Source organism: Bos mutus, chromosome 10, assembly GCF_027580195.1.
Source record: "Bos mutus isolate GX-2022 chromosome 10, NWIPB_WYAK_1.1, whole genome shotgun sequence".
NCBI classification, from domain to species: domain Eukaryota; kingdom Metazoa; phylum Chordata; class Mammalia; order Artiodactyla; family Bovidae; genus Bos; species Bos mutus.
The window spans coordinates 64,934,328-64,959,784 of NC_091626.1; the positions used below are offsets into that span (position 1 = coordinate 64,934,328).

Genomic DNA, 25,457 nt, shown 5'->3' on the forward strand with positions numbered 1-25,457 from the left:
GGAAGTGTAGACGGCTTCAGTCATCATACTGTCACCATTCCTCCACTTTTCGTGGATCCCTTTCTCTCACTCATTCATTCGTCACCGGCTGCTACAGCACTGACCAGGGCAGACACAGAGGCTGCCCTCAAGGCGTGTACCGTCCCGCAATAGGAGGTCACAGTTATCACCCCGTGTGGTACAGGCTGCGAGGGAAGTGGGAGTGGGGCAGGGGCGTGGGGGGAGCGGGGGCGGGGGCGGCTCCCAGCGCAGGCGTCTTTGCAGCAGACTGCCAGAGCTGCGTTTTCCACGACCTGCTGGAGTTTGCAATCTTGCAGGCCTCCTCTCCCGGGGCAGAAGGCCACGCACAGCTCCTCCCGGGTCCCCAGGGCCGCCCACCCGGGCCTCTCGCCGCACCTAGGACGGCGGCCGGGTCTAGGAGGGACGCCTATGGGCGCGGCGGCCCCGCCCTGGCCAGCTTGGGGCGGAGGCCGGTTCCCATAGGGATCGCGGGCCGGCGGGCTGCGACAGAGCGGGGCCAGAGTCGGCTAGGCTGGAGTGAGGCCGGCGGGGCAGCCGCGGCGCCGTGAGTCCCGGGCGGGGAGGGAGGCGCGGGCCAGGCCGCCACGTGGCGCCGCACGAGGCTGCGCGGCGCGGGCCAGAGCTCGGGTGGGAAGCGGGGGCGACGTAGGAGGGTCTCCCCGCGGCCCCGCGCGGCGGCAGGACGGCGTTGCCCTGCTCCTTGCGGGCTCCGGGCCCTACCTCGCGGGGCTCTCCCCTCCTGTCCCGCCCCGCCGCCGCCCCCGCAGGGAGTCGGGCGGTGTCTTCTTGCGGAAAGGAAACGAGACCCGATATTAGAACCGGGGAAGCCCTTAACCTTCCAGGTCCTCCAGCCAGCTCATGTGTCTTAGATCGGATGAACCTGACATTGAAAAGATAGTCTTACAACTCGGCTCGTTTCAGGATGACAGGTTACATTTTAACTTTCAGGGTATATACAACAGAGGATTAAACTTGAGTTACCAAAGGCAGCTGACTCGAGGCCGTCGTCTTTGACCGAGTGGCCATGGCTGAGGGGCGAGGGTTTAAGGGACTGGGTTGATTCCTAATTGTGTAACAACTGCAGTCTTCTGTCTTAGGTCCTTGACAAAGACCCATTGTTGAGTGGGGCTGTTCATGCCAATATTTACTAAGCGACATTTTCAAACTATGTGAAGATCCATTTTAAGAATTTATTCATCAATGATGGAGAAGTATGAAAAAATTGGGAAAATTGGTGAAGGATCCTATGGAGTTGTTTTCAAATGCCGAAACAGGGACACAGGTCAGATTGTGGCCATCAAGAAGTTTCTGGAATCAGAAGATGACCCTGTCATAAAGAAAATCGCCCTTCGAGAAATCCGCATGCTCAAGGTAATTTCTTTAAGGTGAATTTTCAGGAACTAAAAAAAAATTAAAGTGAGACATGTTATATGAAATAAATGCCTTGAGATGTGGTCACATCTTCCTTCACAGACTTTGGTCCTCAATGATACAGATGGGGTATCTGTGCACCAGTCACCAATTGTATAATGAATTAGAAAGTCATAGGTGTGGGGAAAGATGGTCTTCACTTTCAGACTTGCTGTGGGATATTTTATTTTTCTTCCCGATAGCTTCTTTCACATGTCACCTGTAGATCTTGTTCCTCAAGATTCATCAACTTAAACAGTATAGGAACTTTCCACAACTCAAGTCTGCTGGTGTGCATGATTTTTAAACTTCTAGGCTAGCCTCTGTTGATATTCTTAGTCTGTGAAGAGAATTAATCATTCACCTGTTTTCAAACTCCCAGGAAGCTGACAGGTTCTCATTACACCTTGTATTGATCTACTGCTGAGCTTCATAATGTCTTTGTCTTGTCTCTAGAAGAAGGATTTTTCTGTAAGTGAAATAACTGCTTTAAAAATGTTCACTAGTTAGCTCTTGGAGACTATGATACTTGGAGGGGGTGAGTGTTTATTACAAGCTGAAAGTATCTGTTTCCTGAAATGGAAATGAAGAAGGAAAGTATTTTTCCTTCATTTTTTTTATTTCTGTGAAGATGAACTCCAAATCCTGCCCTATGTAGAGTGCGACCTGCAGTGAACATGGTGGAGGTTCTTTCAACAGATTAACTTTCTCTGTTGGGTCTGGTTTTAAACAGGACCTAGGACTTCCCTGGTGGCTCAGACAGTAAGGCGTCTGTCTACAATGCGGGAGACCCGGGTTTGATCCTTGGGTTGGGAAGATCCCCTGGAGAAGGAAATGGCAATCCATTCCAGTACTCTTGCCTGGAAAATTCCATGGACAGAGGAGCCTGGTAGGCTACAGTCCATGGGGTCGCCAAGAGTCGGACACGACTGAGCGACTTCACTTTCACTTTCTGTGTTCTGACATGTGTAACTGACTATCCAACAAGGGAAGGGCAGCCTCGTGGGGGCTGAGTGGAGTATCTGGGGCGTCTCCTCTTACCTCTGCTGCTGCTGCTGCTGCGTCGCTTCAGTCTTGTCCGACTCTGTGTGACTGGTAGTCCAGTGATTCAGGCTGTGTGCTTCCACTGCAGGAGTTGGGGGTTCGATCCCTGGCCTGGGAACTAAGGTCTCATATGCCCTATGGCACAACCGAAAAAGAAAGGGTAGGTGTTGCCAATAAATTAGGAAGTCAGATGTGTTTTCTTGAATAACTGAATACTGATGTCCTCTGAAGGATAGGTGTGTACGCAGAACCCTGATTTCAAGGCACACAACACTCCATTCCCCAAAATCAAGGACACAGCTGTAGACTCCTCTGGTCTGTATGAGGTGATGGGACTAGATTACCAGTAGAGTCTGTCCCTTCAAGCCCTAACTTGTCTGAATTCTTGATATTCTTGATAATGGGCGCTTAAATATTTGCTGAATAAATGAATTGAGGGTTTGTTAAGTCATATTTTTTCCATATATTTATTCAGTAAATATTTATGGAGTCTCATTATACCTAAAATAATGTTTGCATTAAAGTGTACATCCTGTCTTACAGATGTGTAACTGGTGGGAGATGAATTCTCCCTCAGCTCTCACTCCCAGTAGACTAAGTTCCTAGTGGGCAGGGCCTGTGCCATTCACCTTGTGTTCCCATGCCTGGTTTGAGCCCTCTAAATAAAGTGTTTGGAGGCTTGTTTAAACTAGACTTTGAAATGTGGAATGAGAGATAAGGTGTTCAGGGCAGCCAGTCTCTGCTAGGGAGAAAAAAAAAAGGTGCATAGTGGAAAGCAGTGTATGGAGGGAACACAGGTAACCCCAAAGTCTTAGCCAAGATTCCTGCTGGGTGCTAACAGGCCTGGGAGAAAAGAAAAGGAAAGGAAGCCAATGTCCATTAAGAAGGGGTGCAAGGAATGTCCTGGAATACAGGTCTGGCCCTGGGATAAGTGATGGTTTGCACATCCACGCACCTGGTCCCAGATGCCCATCCTGCCTTGGGGACATGTTGTTGTCCATGAGAACAAGAAATTGGTGAGGTCTAGGTTCGTGTTTAGGGCCCCGTCTGAGCTGCATTCAAGGCATTGCCCCATTGACCATGGAAGGGGAATACTAACCTGGGCACGAAGCACAGTTCTGTGAACTCAAGGGCTCACTGAGTGTGCATTCCTAGGGTTTTCCTTGCATACCCCTCACAGAGTTGAGGCTGTTAATGACCTTTGCTAAGATCAGGAACTAGGATGACTGAGGCTAAAGGTATCTTAGTGACCTTAGTGGGTGACATTGGTCAAGGGCTGAACCCCAGACTGCCCTTATTGTGATAAGGAAAGTAAAAAAAGCAGATTAAGACCAGATATAGAAGGCTTCAAATGCCAGGCTGAAGAGTTTGGCTTTCACCTGAAAAGAGGGAAACCAGCTAAGATATTTTTAATAGAAAGTTATCATTTGCAGACTTTTAAATTTCATGAATCAATAAACTTCAAAAAAAATATTTTTACAGATTGGGTGGTCAACATTTGAAGAAACTAGTTTATCACCATTACTTCATAAACAAAAGGACATTTTAATATTTTTTAAAAACTAGGAACGATATAACTTTAGGAGAAAGCAGTCTTCCTGAGAGAGTAGTTGACAACTAAGTCAACATCTCTCTGTATATACGTTTCTCTGGTGTGTGAGAGGATACAAGTGTAACAGTGTATGTGTGTATGAGAGAGAGATCATTGCCCCTATTTTTCCCATTTCACTATCCATTGATGAAAATGTAGACTTCATTTGTTTTGTGCAGCCTAAATGTCACAAAAGTTAGTACTATGTCTGAGAACAAAACTCCCTGGATCAGATGATGTCTTACTTTTAAGATCTATCTGATACAACAAAATTCTAATACTACAAAAGAAAGGAATGGTCCCTTGGATTTTATATTATAGTAGAATTTGGCATGTATTTATCCTCAGATATGTTTTTAAAACCATTTATTTAATGACTTAAAGCAACTCCTAATAATTGCTATTGGACTCTTTTAAAAATTACAGTTGTTTCCATTAAGCAGATAAGATCATGGGAGTGAACTGTCCAGCAGTCAATTGCTTAATTATTAAGGCAGCACGTCTATAGTGTTTCCTGTTCTTGATGTGAAGCATATATGAAGATGTAACCATTCATTGGTAAATGGTTTTAAGGATGAAAATTATTATCAAGAAACCAATTTTGCTAATATTTTTAGAAAACATATTTTTCTGAACATTTGAAACACTTTTCAAATAGTATTACTTCACGCCACTTGGGGAAAAAAAAGTATAACACGTTTTTATGAGATAAATTCAGTATTTGTACTCATAAATTGCTCTCTAAATGTAATCCACTCTTCACCAAGAAGTCCTATTGCAGTCAACCCTTTAATATTTTCATTTTGAATCTTATTTTTTCCAGGTTACATAATTAGGCTTTTAGAAAAATAAACAATGGCTCCAGTTAAAATTAGCCCAGGGACTTCCCTGGTGATCCAGTGATAAAGAATCCACCTTGCAATGCAGGGGATTGAGTGTTTGGTGCCTGGTCGGGGAACTAAGATCTCACATGCTGAGGAGCTTGTAAGCTGGGGTGCCACAACTAGAGAATCCATGCACCTCATGGAAAGATCCTATATGACACAATGAAGGTCAGTGTGCCGCAACTAAGACTTGACCCAGCCAAACAAATACATGAACGAAATAGTCAGCTCATACTCTAAAACAGCAGTGACAGAAATAAAATTATCCTGCAGTACCTGAGCACAAAGCGACTATCCCACCCTTTCTCAAACTCACTTTCCACTGTGGGAAAAAAAGACGTCAATATTTTCAGTCAGCGTTTTTTCGTTTATTTTTTAGTATTTATTTATTTATCTGGCTGCCCTGGGTCTTAGCTGCAGCACGTGAGACCTTTTAGTTGCGGCACGTGAACTCTTAGGTGTGGCACGTGGGATCTAGTTCCCTCACCAGGGATTGAACTCGGGCCCCCTGCATTGGGAACATGGAGTCTTAGCCACTGGCCAACCTTGGAAGTCCCTCAGTCAGTGGTTTTGATGCGACACCTGTGTGTAAGACAGTTGACACGTGTTCATTTGGCGTGAACACAGGGATTTCTGCAGAACGCCTGTCATGTCTCAGGCACTGTTCTAGGTGTCTGTCCTCACAAACGAGAGACTAACAGTAAACCTGCATGTCACGTGGTGAAAAATTAAGCAGGGTAAGGGGTTAAGGTGAGGGAAGGGCTTGCTTCTTTATACAGAGTGGTTAGGGAAAGCTTTCCTGATGAATGACATTTGAAGACATTCCAGAGGAGATGTGAAGGGGTGACTCTTGCAGCTCTTCAGGGGGAAAACGTTCTAGGCAGGTGGAGGGTAGGACAGAGGCCCCGAGGGAAGATCAAGGGATGTGTGCTAGGTGTGTTCTGGTGTGTTGTAGAAGGAGCAAAGAGAAGAGTGTGCCTGAAGCAGGGTAAGTGAGGACGAGAGTCATGGAAGACGATGTTACAGGGGTGAGTGGGTCAGATATGAGGGCCTGTGGGCCATGGTAGGAGCTGTGGATTTTACTTTGAGTGAGATGGGAGTCATCAGAGGGTTTTGAGTAGAGGGGTGCCCAGGCACGTCTTATATCCCAGAAGGGTTCCTCTAGCGGCTGCTTACTCCAGCTTCATGAGCAGGAAGCTCTGTTAGCAGACTTCATGTGACCCAGGTGTGAGGTGATGGGGTTTGGGTCAGAGAGGCAGCTGTGGAGGTGGTCAGATTCAAGATATATTCAGAGAGGAGAGCACATAGGAATCTGATGGTTGGATGAGGAATCACGAATGACTCGAGTTCTTCACTTGAGGACCTGGAAGAACAAAGAGATCATTCACTGATAGGGAGACCCAGGTGCAAATTTAGGGGAAAGAAAATCAAGAATTCTGTTTTGGAAATGTAATATTTGAGATGCAGACCCACTGTAAAGTGGGTAATTGAATGCACAAGTCTGGCATTCAGGGAATAGTCTGGGGACCTTTCCACCAAGGGGAGCAGAGAGACAAATGTCAAAGATTGAGCCCTGGAGCTCCAGCATCTGGAGGTCAATAAGCTGAGGAACCAGTGAAAGAGGTAAGAAGGGGTGCTCTTTGAGGCAGGAAAATTTGAGGTCAATGTCCTTATGAGCTGAGGGAAGGGATTTTCCTGGGGTTCAGTGGTTCAGACTCCATGCTTCCACTGCAGAGGGTCTGATTTCAATCACTGATCTAGGAACTAAGATCCCACAAGCTACATGTGAAAGTGAAAGTCGCTCAGTCGTGTTCGACTCTTTGTGACCCCATGGACAGTATAGTTAGTCCATGGAATTCTCCAGGCCAGAATACTGGAGTGGGTAGTCTTTCCCTTCTCCAGGTGATCTTCCCAACCCAGGGATCGAACCCAGGTCTCCCACCTTGCAGGCAGATTCTTTACCAGCTGAGCCACAAGGGAAGCCCACTAGCTACATGGTGTGGCAAAACAAAACAAAACAAAAGGCTGAAGGAAGCAAATGTTTCAAGAATGAGGAGCATTTGTCAAAGGTCACCTTTTGTACAGACTTAGAATTTGCCATTGGGAGAAGGAAACGGCAACCCACTCCAGTATTCATGCCTGGAAAATCCCATGGACCAAGGAGCCTGGTGGGCTACAATCCATGGGGTCGCAAAGAGTTGGACACGACTGAACAACTTCTGTGTGTGTGTGTGTGTGTGTGTGTGTGTTGAAAATATGAGGGTCATTTGAGATCTTAACGAGAGCTGTTTGAGTAGAGAGGTAGGAATGAAAGCTTCATCAGGGAGGGTTCAAGAGCAAAAGAGCAAAGTGAAGACAGTGATAGAGACAACTCTTCTGAGAAGTTTTATTATAAAAGGAAACTGAGAAATGGGGCAGTATGTGCTTAGAAGAATGTGGCATCAAGGGAGAGTGTTTGAAGTTGTTGTTTGTAATATGAAAGAAATGAGTATGCTAATGGAGGGAGAGAATTCCTGGAGCCATGACCTTGGCTCTAGTCAAGGTAACTCACCTTGAGTTGCCAACCTGGACCATGACCAAAAACAGCTATTATAGCATAATAAAAGACCAATTCAGGGACCAGTTAGGAGATTAGGCCACCTCTTCTTTTATTTGGAATGTTGCTAGGTTCTTTCCCTTCACTCTCCTTAATCTTTAGGTAACAGGAGCCACAGCTATCTTAAAGCTGTTGGGCCTAGAACTTCTTCTACCAGGATATACAGCAGCTGGTTTGTGCTATGACCCATGAACCATTCAGGAAAGAATTCAACCCCTTTTGCATAACTAGGGTTCAAACATATAAAGATATTTTGGATAGGAGGTGTGATGGTCATGAGAGAGGCCAGGTTACAGAGAGAGACAACGTTCCTGAAAGGAAATCATCTAAAATCAAGAAGGCTGGGATTTCCCTGGTGATCCAGTGGTTAAGAATCTGCCTGCCAGTGCAGGGTACAGGGGTTCAATCCCTGGTCTGGGAAGATCCCACGTGCCGTGGAGCAACTAAGCCTGTGCACCACAACTCTTGAGCCCACACACTCCAGCTACTGAAGCCCATGTGCCTAGAGCCTGTGCCTCAACAAGAGATGCTACTGCAAGGAGAAGCCTGTGCACCACAGTTGGAGAGTAGCCCCCATTTGCCACAAGTAGAGAAAACCCATGTGCAGCAACAAAAACCCTGTGCAGCCATAGATGAAAAAATAAAATTTTGAAATATCCAAGACTACAGATTAGTTTTTTTAAAAAAAGTCTGGCATCACAGACCTGTGGTGGGAAGTGGTCACTGCTTCTACATAAAGCAGGTGGCTGTACTTGAATCCAACCCAGCCCCTTGGGGAAAATCTGTGTGTCCAGCAAGAAAAAAGCTGTGTGGTTCTAAGCAAACATGAGCCGACTGGCCCAGTATCATTGGATTACTAAGGTCCCGAGTCTCTGTGTTGCAGAAGCTTCTCTCTGTGGAATGCAAATGATAGAACTATTGGAAGTGGAATCAAAGAATGCCAGCCAGCAGCTATGAGGTGCCGGCAGATGGTACAGTGGCCTTTAAGTAGATCAGACAAACATCAGTCAAAATTTGTGACTACCGTCCTTCCCTGGCGGTTCACATGGTAAAGAGTCCACCTGCAATGCGGGAGACCTGGGTTCTATCCCCGGGTCGAGAAGATTCCCTAGAGGAAGGCATGGCAATACACTCTTGCCTGGAGAATCCCCATGGACAGAGGAGCCCGGTGGGCTATAGTCCATGGGATCGCAAAGAGTCAGATGAGACTGAGTGACAGCACACCACACACCCTCCTTCCAAAAGGTAGAAAAGCTAGAGTGATGACGTGGAGAAGGAATCGTATTCCCATCTGGTGACCCAGTGGTCTTGGGTGAAAGCCCGAGGATTGTTACCTAAGATGCACAAATTACACTTACAACAACCCTAGGAGGCAGGCATTGCTATCCCATTTTACTGAAGGATGTAGGATGGTCAATGACTTGCTGTGGCCTCCTGGTTAGTGAGCTGGATGCACACACAGTTCTGTCGGCCCCCACATCCACGCCCTGCTGCTCCCACGCCTCGGAAGACCAAACACTGCACTCTTTCTGAAGTCTCCCAGTGACTGGTCCTCAGGATTTATCCTGCTCTTGCCTCCAGTGAGCCTTACTTCGGAGACTCATGGCTTTCATGGAAACCTGGGGTTCTTACTGGAATATCAGTTCTTTCCAATTTTTGTTCTTTAACCCTATAGATTGTTTTAGTAGGTACACAGTTATGGTTTGCAACCCACAAAGGTGAGGATAAACATGGGGGTAAATGTCCATTTAAAACTTTACTATAAACACTACAGTAAAGCGCATTGATTTTTTTATTGTGTATTTTAATTAATTAATTTATTGATTGCTGCACTGTATCTTCGTTGCTCTGTGGGCTACGAGCTTCTCATTGCCATGGCTTCTCTTGTTGTGGAGCGCGGGCTCCAGGGCACGTGGGCTCAGTGGCTTCAGCTCCCCGGCTCTGGAGCATAGGCTCAGTAGTTGTGATGCATGGGCTTAGCTGCCCTGTGGCATGTGGGATCTTCCTGGATCAGGGATTAAACCTGTGTCTCCTGCATTGGGAGGATTCTCTACCACTGAGCCACCAGGAAATCCCAGGTTCATTCATTTTCTTTCCCTTAATATATATATTTTAATGAAGCATAGTTGACTTACAATGGTTCAGGTGCACATCAAAGTGATTCAGTTATACATATACACATATATTATTTTGAGATTATCTTTTGGTATAATTTAATATTACATTATATTATAATATTACATTATAGTGTAATATTATAAAATATTGACTATAGTTCCTGTGCTATACAGTAAACCTTTGTTGCTTGTTTGCATACCTATTTTTTTTTTTTAAATTAGAAATCTATCATTCTATTCATACTAAGAAAAACAAGTAGAATCAAAATGCCATAAATTTTAAATTAGGCAAAAATCTGTAAGTTTTCTAAAATATATATAGTATACCTACTATTTTTATTTATGTATACAAAAGCTTTTCTAGTATGCTTGATAAAGACTTGAGGAAGAACATCAAAAAAAAAGAAGAGATAGAGAAATTGGAAAACATAAACTAAATGAAATGGGAGCACTAAATATGAACTAGAAAAAGTGAAACAAACTAGATAAAAGTAAAAGATCATCATTTAGTCCAGTTGGTTTTAAACACAGCTACTCATTAGAAACATATCTGGAGCTTTGGAGAAATACCTGGGCATTTGTGTTTTTCAAAAAATTCCAAGATAATTCTGATATGCATCTAGATTTTAAAAAGTTATTAGAGGTTTTCCTATTAAATGATAGTTTTGGTGATAAAGGATTCAATTTTTTTCTGTTGACAAATCATGATACAATGGTATGAAGTGAGTAACAGTTACATAATCACAATAGTAGAAGATATTTATCAGTTTTCACAATCAATAACCAGACAAAAAATAAAAGTTAATTACAATTGCAAGCCATAATACAAACACGATTAACCTAACAATATAAAATAATTACAAACAATTTGGGAGGTCAAGCAAAGTGATGTGGTGAGTGGAAGTGCAGTTCATTCATTCTTAATGAGCAGTGTCACCGAAGAGGGTGAAAGTTGGTTCTTAGCAATGGGGGTCCTAACTTTTTATTGTATAAAGCACGTATACATACAGTACATATACAGATGTACTGTATATTTGTGGAGTTAAAATTTCATTGAGGGATGATTAAGAAAAGCTGTGTAAAAAGACTTCTTTGAGTAACAAGAAAAAAAAAAAGGTCCATGAGGTACAGGAAGGTAAGAATGCTGACTATGTACTATGTGCCAGAAACATGCTCTCATTTGACTGTAATTACCCACTCCAGTGTTCTTGCCTAGAGAATCCCAGGGACAGGGGAGCCTGGTGGGCTGCCGTCTATGGGGTCGCACAGAGTCGGACACGACTGAAGCGACTTAGCAGCAGCAGCAGCAGACATGAAGAGTAACAACCTACCACATGTTCAGAGCATTCCATTTTTCCCTAGTCTCCTCACTTTCAATAACTTCCAGTGAGGCTGTGGGCTGTGAGGCTGCTTGGGAATAGGAGCCGCAGTTAGGAGCTTCAGTTTCTGATCCGGATCGAAGCTGTTGGGTAACCTTGGGCAAGCTCCAGTGCCTCCTGGAACCCGGCCCACCTTATCGCCATGATTTATGTCTCTGTTTGGCATTGCTCTGCTGACTCACTGCTGAGGGGAGCAGGGTGCTTTGGGGACAAACACTGTACAGCGGTCACGCACCTTAAGGATGCAAGGGCAGGAAAGCAGAGGTTCAAAAAGAGCAGCAGCAAAGGACAGAGTAGGAGAAAGGAGGAACAGTAGAGAAAGGAGAGAGAAAGGTACAGGCTGGCAGAAGGTGGGCGACCAAGAGGAGAAGCTGAAGGAGCTAGTACTTCACATGGTCTCTCCTGTCTTAAAACATCAGACCAGAAACACTGCTGGGCAGATTACCGTCCTGATGACTGTAAATTGCTGTGGGGAACAGGACAGTCATGGTTCCCTGTTTTTCAGTATTTATTCAGTGCTTAATTCCATGTGCTCTTGTGCCAAGGCCCCATTCCACTGAATGCTGGCAGAGAACCGTGTGAATGCTCGCTAGCATTAGAGTCTAATCAGAGTGTTCGTAATCTCTAAAGGTGTCTGGTCCCGTAGTACTTGTTGAATTATTATTTGAGTAATATTTCCCAACTCAGTAAAAGTCTCCTTGGGAAATCCTGTGACATCTTTAAGAATTTAATCCTGCTGTTGCTAATCGTGCCATTTCTAGGTCCATTATCTTAATCTTGCTTAATTGGCTTATTTTAAATAGATTAGTAACATATCTCCATAAGTTGTTTTTAACCATGTTCGGCATTCTTATGGTTTACTAACTCCGATGTCTGTGGGGATTCACACTGGTAACGTAAACCAGTGAAACAGGCTGAACGCAAGACAAGACGGAGCAGTGGAGACTAGGGCAAACTGGAGACTGTCTTGTGAGAAGCAGGTGGTTGCATGCTAGTCTTTCTGAGACTTTTTCTTAAAGCCAGAGATCAAAATTTTCTTTAAAATCTCCTGGGTTCTCCCCCATAACTCTTTATTTTGAAAAAAATTATACACACATAAGTGGAAAGACTAATACAATGAATACTTGTGTATCTTTAACAAGATTCATTAATCTAGCTAATTTTAACAGTTAGAATTCCACTTCATTTCTACCTCTATCACACACACGCACGCACTTTTTTGGCTGATGCACACACATTTTTCTTAACTATACAGCATGAATCTCCTAGAACAAAGAAATTTTTCTATGTACCACAATATGATTTCCACATTCTAGAAATGTTATCATTGATTCAGTACTATTATTTAACATATAGTCTGTGTTCAAATTTTTTGTATTGTCTCAATAATATATATAATGTGTTTATGAGAATAAGCATATATACATGTATATTATATGTATATTTTAGTACATGATTAATAACTGAGCACACATTGCATTTAATTGTCATGTTTTTGTAACCTCCTTTAATCTAAAACAGTATTCTTTTCCTTTTTTAAAAAAATATATTTATTTATTTGGTTGCACTGAGTCTTAGTTGAGGCATGTGGGATCTAGTTCCCTGACCAGGGATCGAACCTGGGCCCCCTGCATTGGGAGCCCAGAGTTTTAGCCACTGGACTACCAGGGAAGTCCAGTATTCTTTTCTTAATTGGAAGTATAGTTGATTTACAATGTTGTGTTAATTACTGCTGTACAGCAAAGTGATTCAGTTTTACATATATATGTTTTACATATTCAGCTTTACATATATATATATACACACACACACACATTCTTTTTTATATTCTTTTCCATTATGGTTTATCATAGGATGTTGAATATAGTTCTCTGTGCTATACATTAGGACCTTGTTGTTTATCCATTCTGTACACAAAAACTTACATCTGCTAACCCCAATCCTGCCCCACTCCTCCCCCAATACCCTGCCCCTTGGTAACCACAAGTCTGCTCTCTATGTCTGTGATTCTGTTTCCGTTTCGTAGATATGTTCATTTGTGTCATATTTTAGATTCCACATATGAGTGGAATTTGTCTTTCTCTTTCTACAATGTGATCATCTCTAGTTGCATCCGTTTTGCTGCAAATGGCATTATTTTATTTTTTTTTATAAGTAGTATTCCATTGTACATATGTACCACATTTCCTTTATGCATTTGTCCATCAATGGATACACATTTAGGTTGTTTCCATGTCTTGGCTAGGCGTCCCTGGTGGCTCAGAGAGTAAAGAATCGGACTGCAATGAGGAGACCTGGGTTTGATTCTTGGGTCAGGAAGATCCCCTGGAGAAGGAAATGGCAACCAACCCCAGTGTTCTTGCCTGGAGAATCCCATGGACAGAGGAGCCTGGAAGGCTACAGTCCATGGGGTTGCAAAGAGTAGGACACAACTGAACAACTAACACACACACACATCTTGGCTATTGTGGATAGTGTTGCTGTGAACATAGGGGTGAAATATCTTTTTGAATGATATTAATAGTTTTGTCCAGGTATATGTCCAGAAGGGGGCTTGCTGGATCATACGGTAATTCTATTTTTAGTTTTCTGTGGAACCTCCATCCTGTCTTCCACAGTGGCTGCACCAACTTGCATCTCCTGTAACAGTGTAGGAGAGTTCCCTTTTCTCCACATGCTCTTCAGCATTTGTTATTTGTAGACTTTTCAGTGATGACCATTCTGACTGGTATCAGGTGGTACCTAATTGTAGTTTTGATTTGCATGTCTTTATAATTAGCAATGCTAAGCATCTTTTCACATGCTTGTTGGCCATCTGTATTTCTTCTTTGGAGAAATAGGTCTTCTGCCCATTTTTCAATTGGGTTGTTTGTTTCTCATTGTTTAGTTGTATGAGTTATTTGTATATTTTGGAAATTAATCCTTTGTTGGTCACATCATTTGCAATTATTTTCTCCCATTCTGTTGGTTGTCTTTTCATTTTGTTTATGGTTTCTCTTGCTGTGCAAAACCATGTAAGTTTGATTAGGTCCCATTTGTTTATTTTTTTTTTATTTCTATTGCCTTGGTCTGGGGGAAACACTGACCTAAGAAAACACTGGTACGATTTATTTTAGAGAATCTTTTCCCTATGTTCTCTTCTAAGAGTTTTATGATGTCACATCTTATGTGTAAGTCTTTAAGCAACTTTTGAGTTTTGTGTATGGTGAGAGGGTGTGTTCTAACTTCATTGCTTTACGTGCGGCTATCCAACAGTTCTCTAACTTTTAAATTCTTTTTTCAGTCTTTCATGGTATTGACATTTGGGAAGAGTCCACGTCAGTCATTTTGGCAGATGTGCCTCCACACAAGTCTGACTGTTTCCATGTGATTTGATTCAGGGTAAATGATTTCAGCATGTTTAAGGCTGTTCCATCACACTGTTTCTAATCAGGAAATGCATAATATCATTTTGTCCTGTAACTGGTGCTCTCAGTTTTAATCTCTTGATTAAGATGGGTCTGTCATATTCCTCAATTGTAAAGAAACACTTTTCCCCTTTATAATTAGTAAGTAATCTGTGGGCTGATTCTTTGAAACAGTGTGACTGCCTTATTCCCCAAGAACTGTCACCCAAAGTTCCTTCAGATCAGATCAGATCAGATCAGTCGCTCAGTCATGTCTGACTCTTTGCGACCCCATGAACCGCAGCACGCCAGGCCTCCCTGTCTATCACCAACTCCCAGAGTTCACTCAGACTCACGTCCATCGAGTCAGTGATGCCATCCAGCCATCTCATTCTCTGTCGTCCCCTTCTCCTCTTGCCCCCAATCCTTCCCAGCATCAGAGTCTTTTCCAATGAGTCAACTCTTCGCATGAGGTGGCCAAAGTTCCTTACCTAAATCAATTACAGTGAGAGTTATTGTAAAATGGTGGTTCTCAACAATTCTTGCTATATTCATTAGTTATAATTTTTCTTTAAAAAAATGCTCTTTTCACCCACACTCCTACACCCCAGTACACACAGTTTTTAATATCACTGTGGATTCTGGATTTTTAAAAAATTCAACATGTTATAAACCATCACTGTCATTCTTTTTGAGTCTCAAATACCCAATTGTCACACTTTTGGCTACTTGGGGATCCTTGGAGCCTGCTCCTCAGTCTTACAGATGCCCATCAATCCTTGTATGTGTCTTTAGTGTGGGGCACAACGAAATGTTCCAGGCTCACCTCCCCCAGCTCTAGAATCGGCTATTTCTCCAAGGAGTCCTCATATCTTTAAGTGAGAGTGAAATCTGACTTTAAAGCAGTGACAAATAATTTTAAAAAAAGTTTTTTTAACAGCAGTCTGGCCAAAGAAAACACATCTACAGACAGTATTTGGCATATAGGCTCAGTTTGGAGCCTTCTAATTATACAGCTTTCATTTTTTGTAGATGTTCATACTGGAGACGGGCAGATCTGACCCTCGAGGTTCATTGCTAATGTATGTAGGTGTTGGGACTTTGTAGAGACTGGTCGTCAGTAGCATGGAGGACAAAGGGGAGCATTCCCTGGCCCACAATGATAGAAACCAAACAAACCCCCTTGTCGTCCTCTCTCCCTATTTATTCAACAAGTGGAGACCTGTTTGATTTTATTTTTACAAGATAACATACTAAATGCAAATAGTAACAGACTCTTCTGTTTGTTTATTAGAAGATTTTTTTGGCTTAGCTCACCGTGTGTTTGTCTAGAAAGATCGTGTTCCTGCTGTGTAGTGAATTCCTAAGCGATAAAGCTGCCATGGTTGTACTTCAAGAACAAAGAAGCAGACATCAACAAACAGACTCCTTACCTTTTAAAAATACCCAATTTGCAAGGAGATTAAGCACATGCCACCATCTGTCGGCACTCTAAATGCTTTTAAACATACCCTGCCACGCACCTTACTCTAGAAAATATCATAGAGCAGGAGAAGGAGGCTGAATAAATGATTTTATAAAGCACATTGATAAGAAATATAATTATACTATTGCTTTTTTGCCACTTGTTTTTTATTTCCAGCCAAAAAAAAAAGTTTATAGGTAGACAACTGTGTTATATATAGTTATCAAACATTCAAACCACTCTAGAAAGTAGAACTTTTTGTATGGAATGAAAATTTTTTTAATGACCAGCTTTGTGTCTTTCACATTAAATTTTTTTAATGTTTTAACTCACCTTTTTATTTGGCAGAAGTGATGTTTTAGACCACAAATTTGCTTTCAACAGGCATATTTCCATGCTAATCATTAATCTTCTTTATTACTTATTAACTTTAACCACACTGTGGTAAAAATGCTTTGGAGTAAAATTGCCTGATAGAAAATCTCTGAATTCCATTTCCCTTTTTGTTAGAAGAGTGAAAGGTGAATTTTTTAAATGAATTATGCTATCAACTTTATATAAAAACCTAACAAATAATTTGTTTTATAACTATCAGTACACTGAAAGTTGCTCAGTCATGTCTGACTCTTTGTGACCCCATGGACTGTATAGTCCATGGAATTTTCCAGGCCAGAACACTGGATTGGGTAGCCTTTCCCTTCTCCAGGGGATCTTCCCGACCCAAGAGTCCAACCTAGGTCTCCTGCATTGCAGGTGGATTCTTTACCAGATGAACCACTAGGGAAGCCCAAGAATACTGGAGTGGGTAGCCTCTCGCTTCCCCAGTGGACCTTCCCAACCCAGGAATCGAACCAGGGTCTCCTGCATTGCAGGTGGAATCCTTACCAACTGAGCTACTGCATGAATTTTTGGCTGTGTCATGGTTCATTCTCATTTTGATCACATTGGTGCTATTGCTTCTTTCCTAGTACTTTTCAAAAACTTCATTAACCAGTAAAACAAACTGAGCATCTGCTGTGCTCATCCTTAGCCTGCCTGTGATGGGTCTTGAGAGGAAGGCAGAAGAGATCTCAGCCCAGGTCTCTGGCCAGAGGACCTACCTGGCGCATTCTGACCATCCATGCTGTCTACGGCAGACCTAATGTAAATTAACTTCACCTTTCCACCTCTGATTCCAGCTTTTTTAGTTCTCCCTCCTCCCCCACATGTCACACCCATTCCTTCTCTGAAAGTGTTAGTCTCTCAGTTGTGTCTGCCTCTTTGTGACCCCATGGACTGTAATCTGCCAAGCTTCTCAGTCCATGGAATTCTCTAGGCAAGAATACGGGAGTGAGTTGCCGTGCCCTTCTCCAGGAGATCTTCTAGACCCAGGGATCGAACCCAGGCCTCCTGCATTGAAGGCAGATTCTCTACTGCCTGAGCCACTGGGGCCCCTTCTCTAGCTGTCCCCAAAACTAAGGTGTTAGCCAGGGTATCTACCATGTGTCTCTGGGCATTTAAAGGAAATGTGGGATCAAGGCAGCTTTCCTTTACCAAAAGTGTTAAAGAACAATTCCTCAACAGCACTGTGAGGGGTGTGGAATATTTTCCTCTAGGTCAGAGATGGTGGTGATAATTAAATAGCTTTTAAAATCATGAAAATAGCTCCCCCCACCACAAAGCTGATGTATTAACTAGCTCTCTGAAACTAACTTCAAAATATTTATCTTGGTTTTACAATATAGTGAAGAGACTTATGCAAATCTTTTAAAACTATTTTTTACGGTAAAGTAAAAATCATGTTTACATAAGTAAGTATGCTTATGTAAGAAAACAAGATGGAAGGTGCAGAAGAACGTGCAGTGGAAAAGAAACCTGCCTTATCCCTCAGTCTCCATTCTTATCCCCTGAACAATGGCGGTCTCTCCAAAGGATGCCTGTGTTCATGTAAGGGCATGTGTTTCCCTCTAAAACACAGACACAAATATATACTATCCAATCATTTCTTTTTTACACTTAACACAGTTGACCCTTGAACAACATGGGTTTGAACTGCATGTTCCATGTGTAAGTTTGTAGTCACTTACATGTGAATTTTTTCAATACATATGTTAGAAAAAATTTTGGAGGTTTGCAACAGTTGAAGTAACTCACAGATGACCTGTGTAACCTAGAAATAATCAAAAACAATTATGGAAAAGTTACATGTGTCATGAATATATAAAATATACATAAATATTAGTCTATCCTTACATAAGCATGATAAGGTAGGTGACACTTAATATAAAATTATGTGTTAGTTCTCACAGCTTTATAACTTTGCTTTCAAAAGATCATGTTATGTACAGTATATATCTCTCTCCCTCTCTTATAAAGGGAGAAACTGAATATCAGTCTATCATCTCAGGTAAGTGAATTTTAAAAAAATGTAACAATGTTTCCAATACTGTGTTATGAATATGACTATAATACTGTATGCGATAAACATTTTATAATGGTTCATTCATTAGTATATAGGCTAGGCTACTTTGAAGAAATTCTATCAGTTATACGAGGCTACTATAAAGTGGGGCTTCCCAGTGGTAAAGAATCTATCTGCCAATGCAGAAGACGCAGTTTTGATCCCTGGGTCAGGAAGATCCCCTGGAGAAGGAAATGGTAACTGCAGTATTCTTGCCTGGGAAATCCCATGGACAGAAGATCCTGGCAGGCTAAAGTCCTTGGGGTCATACAGAGTCAGACATGACTGGGTGACTGAACACCACCACAAACCTTGCTGGGTCTCAAGCCCTTGAGAGTATTATCATATGCTGACCTGGGAATCCTTGGGATGTACCCAGGATGAATTATTATAAAGAGGGGGACATCACTTTTTTCCATTCTGGGTGAATATTAACTGATGAAAAATTCCTGCAACAGGATCTATGTATCTGTGACTAAGAGTCAAGTTCAAAAATTGCAGAGGCTTGTGAAAAACATTTTACCAAGACAGCTCTCACTTTCTAAATTTTAATCCTTGTTCTTTTGTTATTTACCACAAATTTGTGGGAAAAGAAGAATGTTTTTGGAAGGAAAACAGGATATGATCATTGAAAAAATAGCCTGTTTCTTTTCTCTAAAGCACAGACAGGATAAATATCCCCCCATTCTCCCCCACAAAGAACAGAGACCAGGGGATAGAAGAGACCATGGATGTAGTGGTCTGTATACTGACCAATCCAGAACATGTGAGTGCTGAGGAGTTCATAGGACAGAGGTTCCAAACCCAGTATCTGCAGGGGCCAGGCAGGTAGGGGAGAAATGATTTGCTTTCATAAACAAATCTTTTATTTGCCTTAAAATATGCAGTTATTTCTATCGCTTATACATTTCCCCACTTTTGATAGAAACTTGGGCATTTAAATATCTCACTTTTAAGAAAATTAATAATGAAAGAGTGATGTTAAAGGTCCTTCGTGTCAGGGAGTAGTAGGGACTGTGATAAACTCGGGTATCCAGGGCTTATCTAACGTGGACAGCTGCTTCTCGGCCCCAATCCACTGATGCCAGAGACTGCAGGCTCGGCATACATCACCAGCGTTTTCAAGAGAATTTTGGTAACCAAGGCTTTAAAGCAACATTTCCTGATCTGAAAGGTTGGCAACCAGGTCAAAAATCCTTCAGAATGCTAAGGCCAAACATTTGACTTTAGAAGGTGTAGAAAAGCCTGAGCTTATGACAAGGGCTCAGGTTAAATCCAGCGGATAAAACACAGTTCTTTTTTAAAGTCAGAGAAAAACGCTTCACTTTGCAGCATAATAGGAATATTTCAAAATGCAGAGAAAATAAAAAGAAGAGAGACCAAAATAAAATAGCAGCAGCAAAGGCAGAAACTTTTATATAAGAGAAACTAAATCTGAGTGTGAGCCAACCCAGGCTTCTAGATATAGAAGAACTGAAGGATGGTGACTGACGTGGGATGAGGCACTGAGATCCTCAGGATTGGGCCAGCACGAATCAGAGTGCTGAGGAATGAGGCCAGGGCTGGGGCTTTGGCTTCACATACTCATAAACAGGAAGGAATTTTAATTAGAAGAGCCCTGAACTACATCTTCATAGTATGTATGGTAATTTAGTCTATTCCATTAAGACTTCTTGTATAATAAACACGTTGAGTAAACCTGTGACGGTCCATCCAGATTGCTGCTTGATTCTTCTCATCTAATTCCTCCCAATGCCCCTAAACAGCCCATTCAGCTTTGAGGTAGAAACATCCAGACTTTCGTCAATGCAAACATTCACAATGTTGGAGCTCTGGTCAAGACCTCTAGGCGACCAGTTGCAAACTGGATTCAGAACCACAGGTGCTCCTCTGAGTTCAGCCCCTAGGGTCAGGGGAGTCAATAAGAGAAAGGAGAAAGATGGTTTGGGGATGCTAAATTCATGACATCTGGCTCCTGGTCTCACTGCTGCTTCCAGTGAGGTCACACGAACCCCTTCTCCCCAGCTTGACTTTTCAGCAGCAGCATCTTCGTGGAGTAAGTGTACTCTTATCACCGTATCTCCATCGTGTTATGTTCTGCTGTTTTCTCTCTTATCTTGGGGCACCATCTTCCCTTTCCCCTTCTCCACTTCCTCCTCATCTACCACTTATCTGGGTGCTGGGCTCCTTGGGCCTCGCTCTTCTCACTCATTCTTCTGGGCATCACTTCTCACCATGGCTTTGCTTACACTCACACTAACGCCCCAGCTTTTATCTTCAGCTCAAACTCCAGCCAACCTGACACCTCTACTTTGGTATCTCAGAGTCCCTGTCAGCCCAGTGTGCCAAAGCTGTAGGTCCTTCCCTTCAAAACCTGCTTTTTCTCTCAGTCATGGCACCACCATCCACCCCATTACACAAACCTTTGATCATCACTCTCTCCTCCATCCCTCAGCTCCAGCCCATCACCACATCCTGACTATCCTAATAATAAAGTCTGTTTCCAAACAGTGCCTATCTCCCCATCTCCCCTGCCTCTTCTCTGCTCCAAGCTCTCAGTTAGCAGGCTCCTCTAGTCATGTTGCCTCCTCTGAGCCATTCTGTATCCTGCCACCATAGTGAGCATTTAAAACACCCAGATGGTGGGATTTCTGGTGGCTCAGTAGTGAAGAATCTGCCTGTCAATGCAGGAGACCTGGGTTCAAACCCTGATCTGGGAAGATCCCACATACCACAAAGCAATTAAGTTCGTGCACCACAATTACTGAGCCTGTGCCCTAGAGCCTGGGAACAGCAACTACTGATGCCCATGCACCCTAAAGCTCTTGTTTTGCAACAAGAGAAGCCACTGCAATGAGAAGCCTGCACAGAGCAACTGGAGAGTAGCCCCTGCTCACTGCAACTAGAGAAAAGCCCACATAGCAACAAAGACCCAAATGGTATCCATATCACTTCTTGTTAAAATTCATTCCAGTAGCTTCTCATTGCATTTAGGGTGAAGCGTAAATTTCTTAGCATGTCCTTCAGTGCCCCAGAGAACCTGCCTTCTGCCTGTCTCTCTGGTATCGGTTCCATGTGTTTGACATGCAGACCACACCATCTTGCAGTTCCTTAGGTGGCGTAAGTTCCCTCCTAGCTCAGAGCCAACCCTCTGTCTGGAAAGCCACCATCCCTCTACCATCCCTGCCCTTTTCTGGTCAGACCTTTCTCACCCTCCAGGACTCTGGTTCAGAGTCACTTCCTAAGAACAGTTTCTCTAAGGCAGCCTAGATTCTTGTACACGGAGGGCTCCGTGGCACTTCTCTGCTTAATGCTTGAGCCCCTTGTCCCCTTCGCCAGTGTTTCCCTAGTGCCCTGAACAGCGCCTGAGGCTGAGCAGACACTCCGGAGACCTTTTTTGAATAAATGTACACAGCCAGGACAGGAGCTGTCTCCCAGATATCTGCTGCTCTAGCATGTTTTCAGGTCAACCCAGAATCCTGGCAACCTACAGAGAGTTAATAATTTATTTAAAAATATTTACAAAAAATATTTACAGTTTAAGATTTGTGAGTCCTAATTGGGATTTAGTTTTAGTGATTGACTTCTCTAAATGAACACTTTTCTGAAAATAGGTTGAGAAATAAGTTATTGGCTATTTACAGCTATGTAAAGCTTATCTTACGGCAGAAAATAGGAGAGATGAGTGGTTTAAATATCACGTGACACCTTCCCGTGTTGCTGGAGGCATTGTAAGCCCTCTTGAGAAGTAATTTAGCAATCTACGTCACAAACCTTAAATATCTATTAATGCCTCAAAGGTATGGTAAAATGTACTCTCACACTCCTGGCGGAGGTCTAAGTGTGTTCCATCCTTTTGGAAAGCAGTGTGGCCATGTCTATTTATGTTGTATTCCTGGGGCTTTCCAACTAACTTCCTAAATGGCCACCTTCCTCAGGAACCACTGGACCACTCCCTGGACCACTCAACACCCTCAAGCCAGGTACCCTTTCCCTGGCTTTTGGTAACACTTACCACGTCTGTAATTACTTGTTGAGCATCTGTCTCCCCTTCTAGTTTCTAAGCTTCATGAGAGTAGGTTTGGTACTTGCTGTATTATCTCTGTATCATTAGGACTATCAGAGTGCCTTATGCACACTAAGATAAATACTTGTTGAATAAAATGAATTGAGATAGTCAGCCTAAATAGAAATAGATTGAACTCCCAATAATATTAACAGGACTTCCTTGGTGGCACATTGGATAAGAATCCACCTGCCAATGCAGGGCACACAGTTTCGATCCCTGGTCCGGGAAGATCCCCGTGGAGCAACTAAGCCCATGTGTCACAACTACTGAGCCTGTGTGTGCTGCATCTACTGAAGCCCGTGAGTCTAGAGCCTGTGCTGCGCAACAAGAGAAGCCACCGCAACGAGAGGCTGAGCACCCCAGTGAAGACTAGCCCCCACGCCGCGACTACAGAAAGCCCATGTGCAACAATGAAGATCCAGCACAACCAAAAAGAAAATTAAAAATAATAAAAAATTATTTAAAAATATTAACAGTTAAACTTTCTGGAGAGGATGATGTGGGCTGACACTGCTGCATATGCTTTGTCACAGCAGCCCCTGAGCTTCCTCCTCCCACAAATGGTAAACCTAAAGACGTTAATTAACATGTCCAAGTGAAAGTCACCCAGTCGTATCTGACTCTCTGCAACCTCATGGACTGAATAGTCCATGGAATTCTCTAGGCTGGAATACCGGAGTGGATTGCCGTTCCCTTCTCCAGGGGATTTTCCCAACCCAGGGATTGAACCCAGGTCTCCCTCACTGCAGGTGGATTCTTTACCAGCTGAACCACCAGGGAAGCCCAATTTAAGGTCAATCAGCTAGTAGGCTGTTTATCAAAACGTTATTTAAAATGCTCAAAAATTGGAGAGAATCCATATGTTATTAGAATAGCTTACAGTGTAGTTATTAGAATCTGACTTTTCAAAAGGTGTGCAGTAACAGGAGGACGGGTGTAATGTAGTATTTAGTCCATGCAGTTCAGTGGGTCCTGCTGTGACAGTGCTTTCTACCTGCTACACGGCACCCATGGTTCCAGAGTTATACTCTTTTAGATTTGTTGAGCAGGGCCGAGGGGGCCGGACAGAAAAAAATTCATCTGGAAGATGGGCAACAGCTGGGTGAGCAGGTCCTGAAGCGAGAGTGAGGAAGTTCAGTGAGTCTGGGGGAGTTATAAGAGATGAGGCTGCTGCTGCTGCTGCTGCTAAGTCGCTTCAGTGGTGTCCGATTCTGTGCGACCCCATAGATGGCAGCCCACCAGGCTCCCCTGTCCCTGGGATTCTCCAGGCAAGAACACTGGAGTGGGTTGCCATTTCCTTCTCCAATGCATGAAAGTGAAAAGTGAAAGTGAAGTCGCTCAGTCGTGTCCGACTCTTCGCGACCCCATAGACTGCAGCCCACCAGTCTCCTCTGTCCATGGGATTTTCCAGGCAAGAGTACTGGAGTGGGGTGCTATTGTCTTCTCCGGATGAGGCTGCAGAGGTAAGCAGAGGTCAAGTGGAGAGGATCTTTGGGTTTTACCCTGAGGCAACAGTGCCCCTGGCAATTTCTGCACGTATGAATGTGACAAGTTGCAGGTGCCAGTCTTGGCATCTGAGAAGCTCCAGGTATTTGTTTCAGTAGAATTGAGGACTATATATCGAACATGGAAAATTAAAAGAATCTAAGATTTGAGGTCTTGGCCTACAGACAATTATTTTTCAGAGCTTATAAGAGAATTTCTGCTTTCCCCTAATTGCCTGCTGTCTAAACTGCCTCCCCCCGCTCCACCACTTTAAACTTGGTTGATTGCTTTCTGTTTGAGACATTTGAGCCAGTGCACTTCTTTGGTTGAAACAGTAGTCAGTTCTGTCCTCTTAGAGCAGAACTAACTGTTCTGTTAGTTCAGGCTAAATGTTTCCAGATGTGTGTGTGTTAGTCGCTCAGTCATGTCCAATTCTTTGCAATCCTATGGACTGTAGCCTACTAGGCTCTTCTGTCCGTGGAATTCTCCAGGCAAGATTACTTGAGTGAGTAGCCATTCCCTTCTCCAGGGGACCTTCCTGACTCAGGGATTAAACCTGGGTCTCCCACATTGCAGGCAGATTCTTTCCCATCTGAGCCACCAGGGAAGCCCCTGGTGTCCCATATTCCAGATATGGGAATATAAGTGTGGGGCTTTATAGCTTGGAATGCCTTCTATTCAAAGGCCCAGATGTGGCTAGTGGGCTTTAAGAGTGTCTTGGCTGTTTTATTTTGCTTCATCAAGTGTAATGTCTGGGGCAGGAAGTTCACATCTTGAAGACAGAGGTGTTAGACAAAGAAAATGAGAAAATAATTGTGGTTTTTTTGGTATTTTCCTTGCTGGGTTCTTCTTTTCTCATTGTCCATACAAATATACTATACTGTGCAGTTCAAGAACTTCAGTTTTTCTCCTGCCTTTTATCATGTCTGAAATATCCGTTTGCCTATGATTAATACTTCTGTCTATGTATTAAATCACCTGGACAATTTTGGGGGGAAAATAGATGGCTGGCCCTTGCCTAAGACCAATTCAGAATCTCTGGGAGTGGGGCTCGGGCATCCCTGGTTTTCAAAAGTTCCCCAATCGAGTTATCTAGTGCTGTATTAACAGAGCTCCCCAAAACTCAGTAGCTTAAAGAAGAATGATTTCTTATTTCTCACAACTGTGGCTTGGCTGATTGCTCCTTCGGCTGGTCTTACCGGAGCGTGCTCATGTAGCTGAATTAAGTGGGGGTGGTCAGCAGGAGCTGAGCTTGGCCGGGACACCTGGGCCCTGCTCTCCTTGTGGTACTGGGTTGGCCAAAAAGATCATTCAGATTTTTATAACGTCTTATGGGAAATCTGAACAAAATTTTTGCCAGTTCTATATTTTCTTGTGGGCTGAGTCTGGGTGGGTCTCATGATTTGCTGTGACCAGTAGAATGAGGCAGAAGTTATATCACCTGATTTCTGAGACTGGAGCCTTAAGAAGCTTTTCAGGCTCTTTTTTGTTCTTAGATCACTGCCTGGAGACCTTCAAGCCCTGAAGAACGTTAACCAGTAGTTAGTTTGCTTAGTTGTAGGTATTTCCA

At 43.2% G+C, this 25,457-nt stretch overlaps 1 protein-coding gene across 3 annotated transcripts in view; it reads left to right on the plus strand.

Moving 5' to 3' along the window:
- Positions 1-264: 264 nt before the first annotated feature.
- The window catches only part of CDKL1 (cyclin dependent kinase like 1), a 51,882-nt gene continuing 26,689 nt past the window's right edge, over positions 265-25,457 (plus strand). Inside the window, exons 1-2 of one of the 3 annotated variants that reach the window (XM_070378106.1) lie at positions 265-565; positions 1,106-1,392. In XM_070378106.1, the coding sequence (XP_070234207.1) occupies positions 1,222-1,392 (171 nt within the window). In that variant the 5' untranslated portion in view covers positions 265-565; positions 1,106-1,221. Of the gene's footprint in view, positions 566-661; positions 951-1,105; positions 1,393-25,457 lie in introns of those variants that run through there. The other 2 variants (XM_070378105.1, XM_070378108.1) reach the window with 2 other exon arrangements.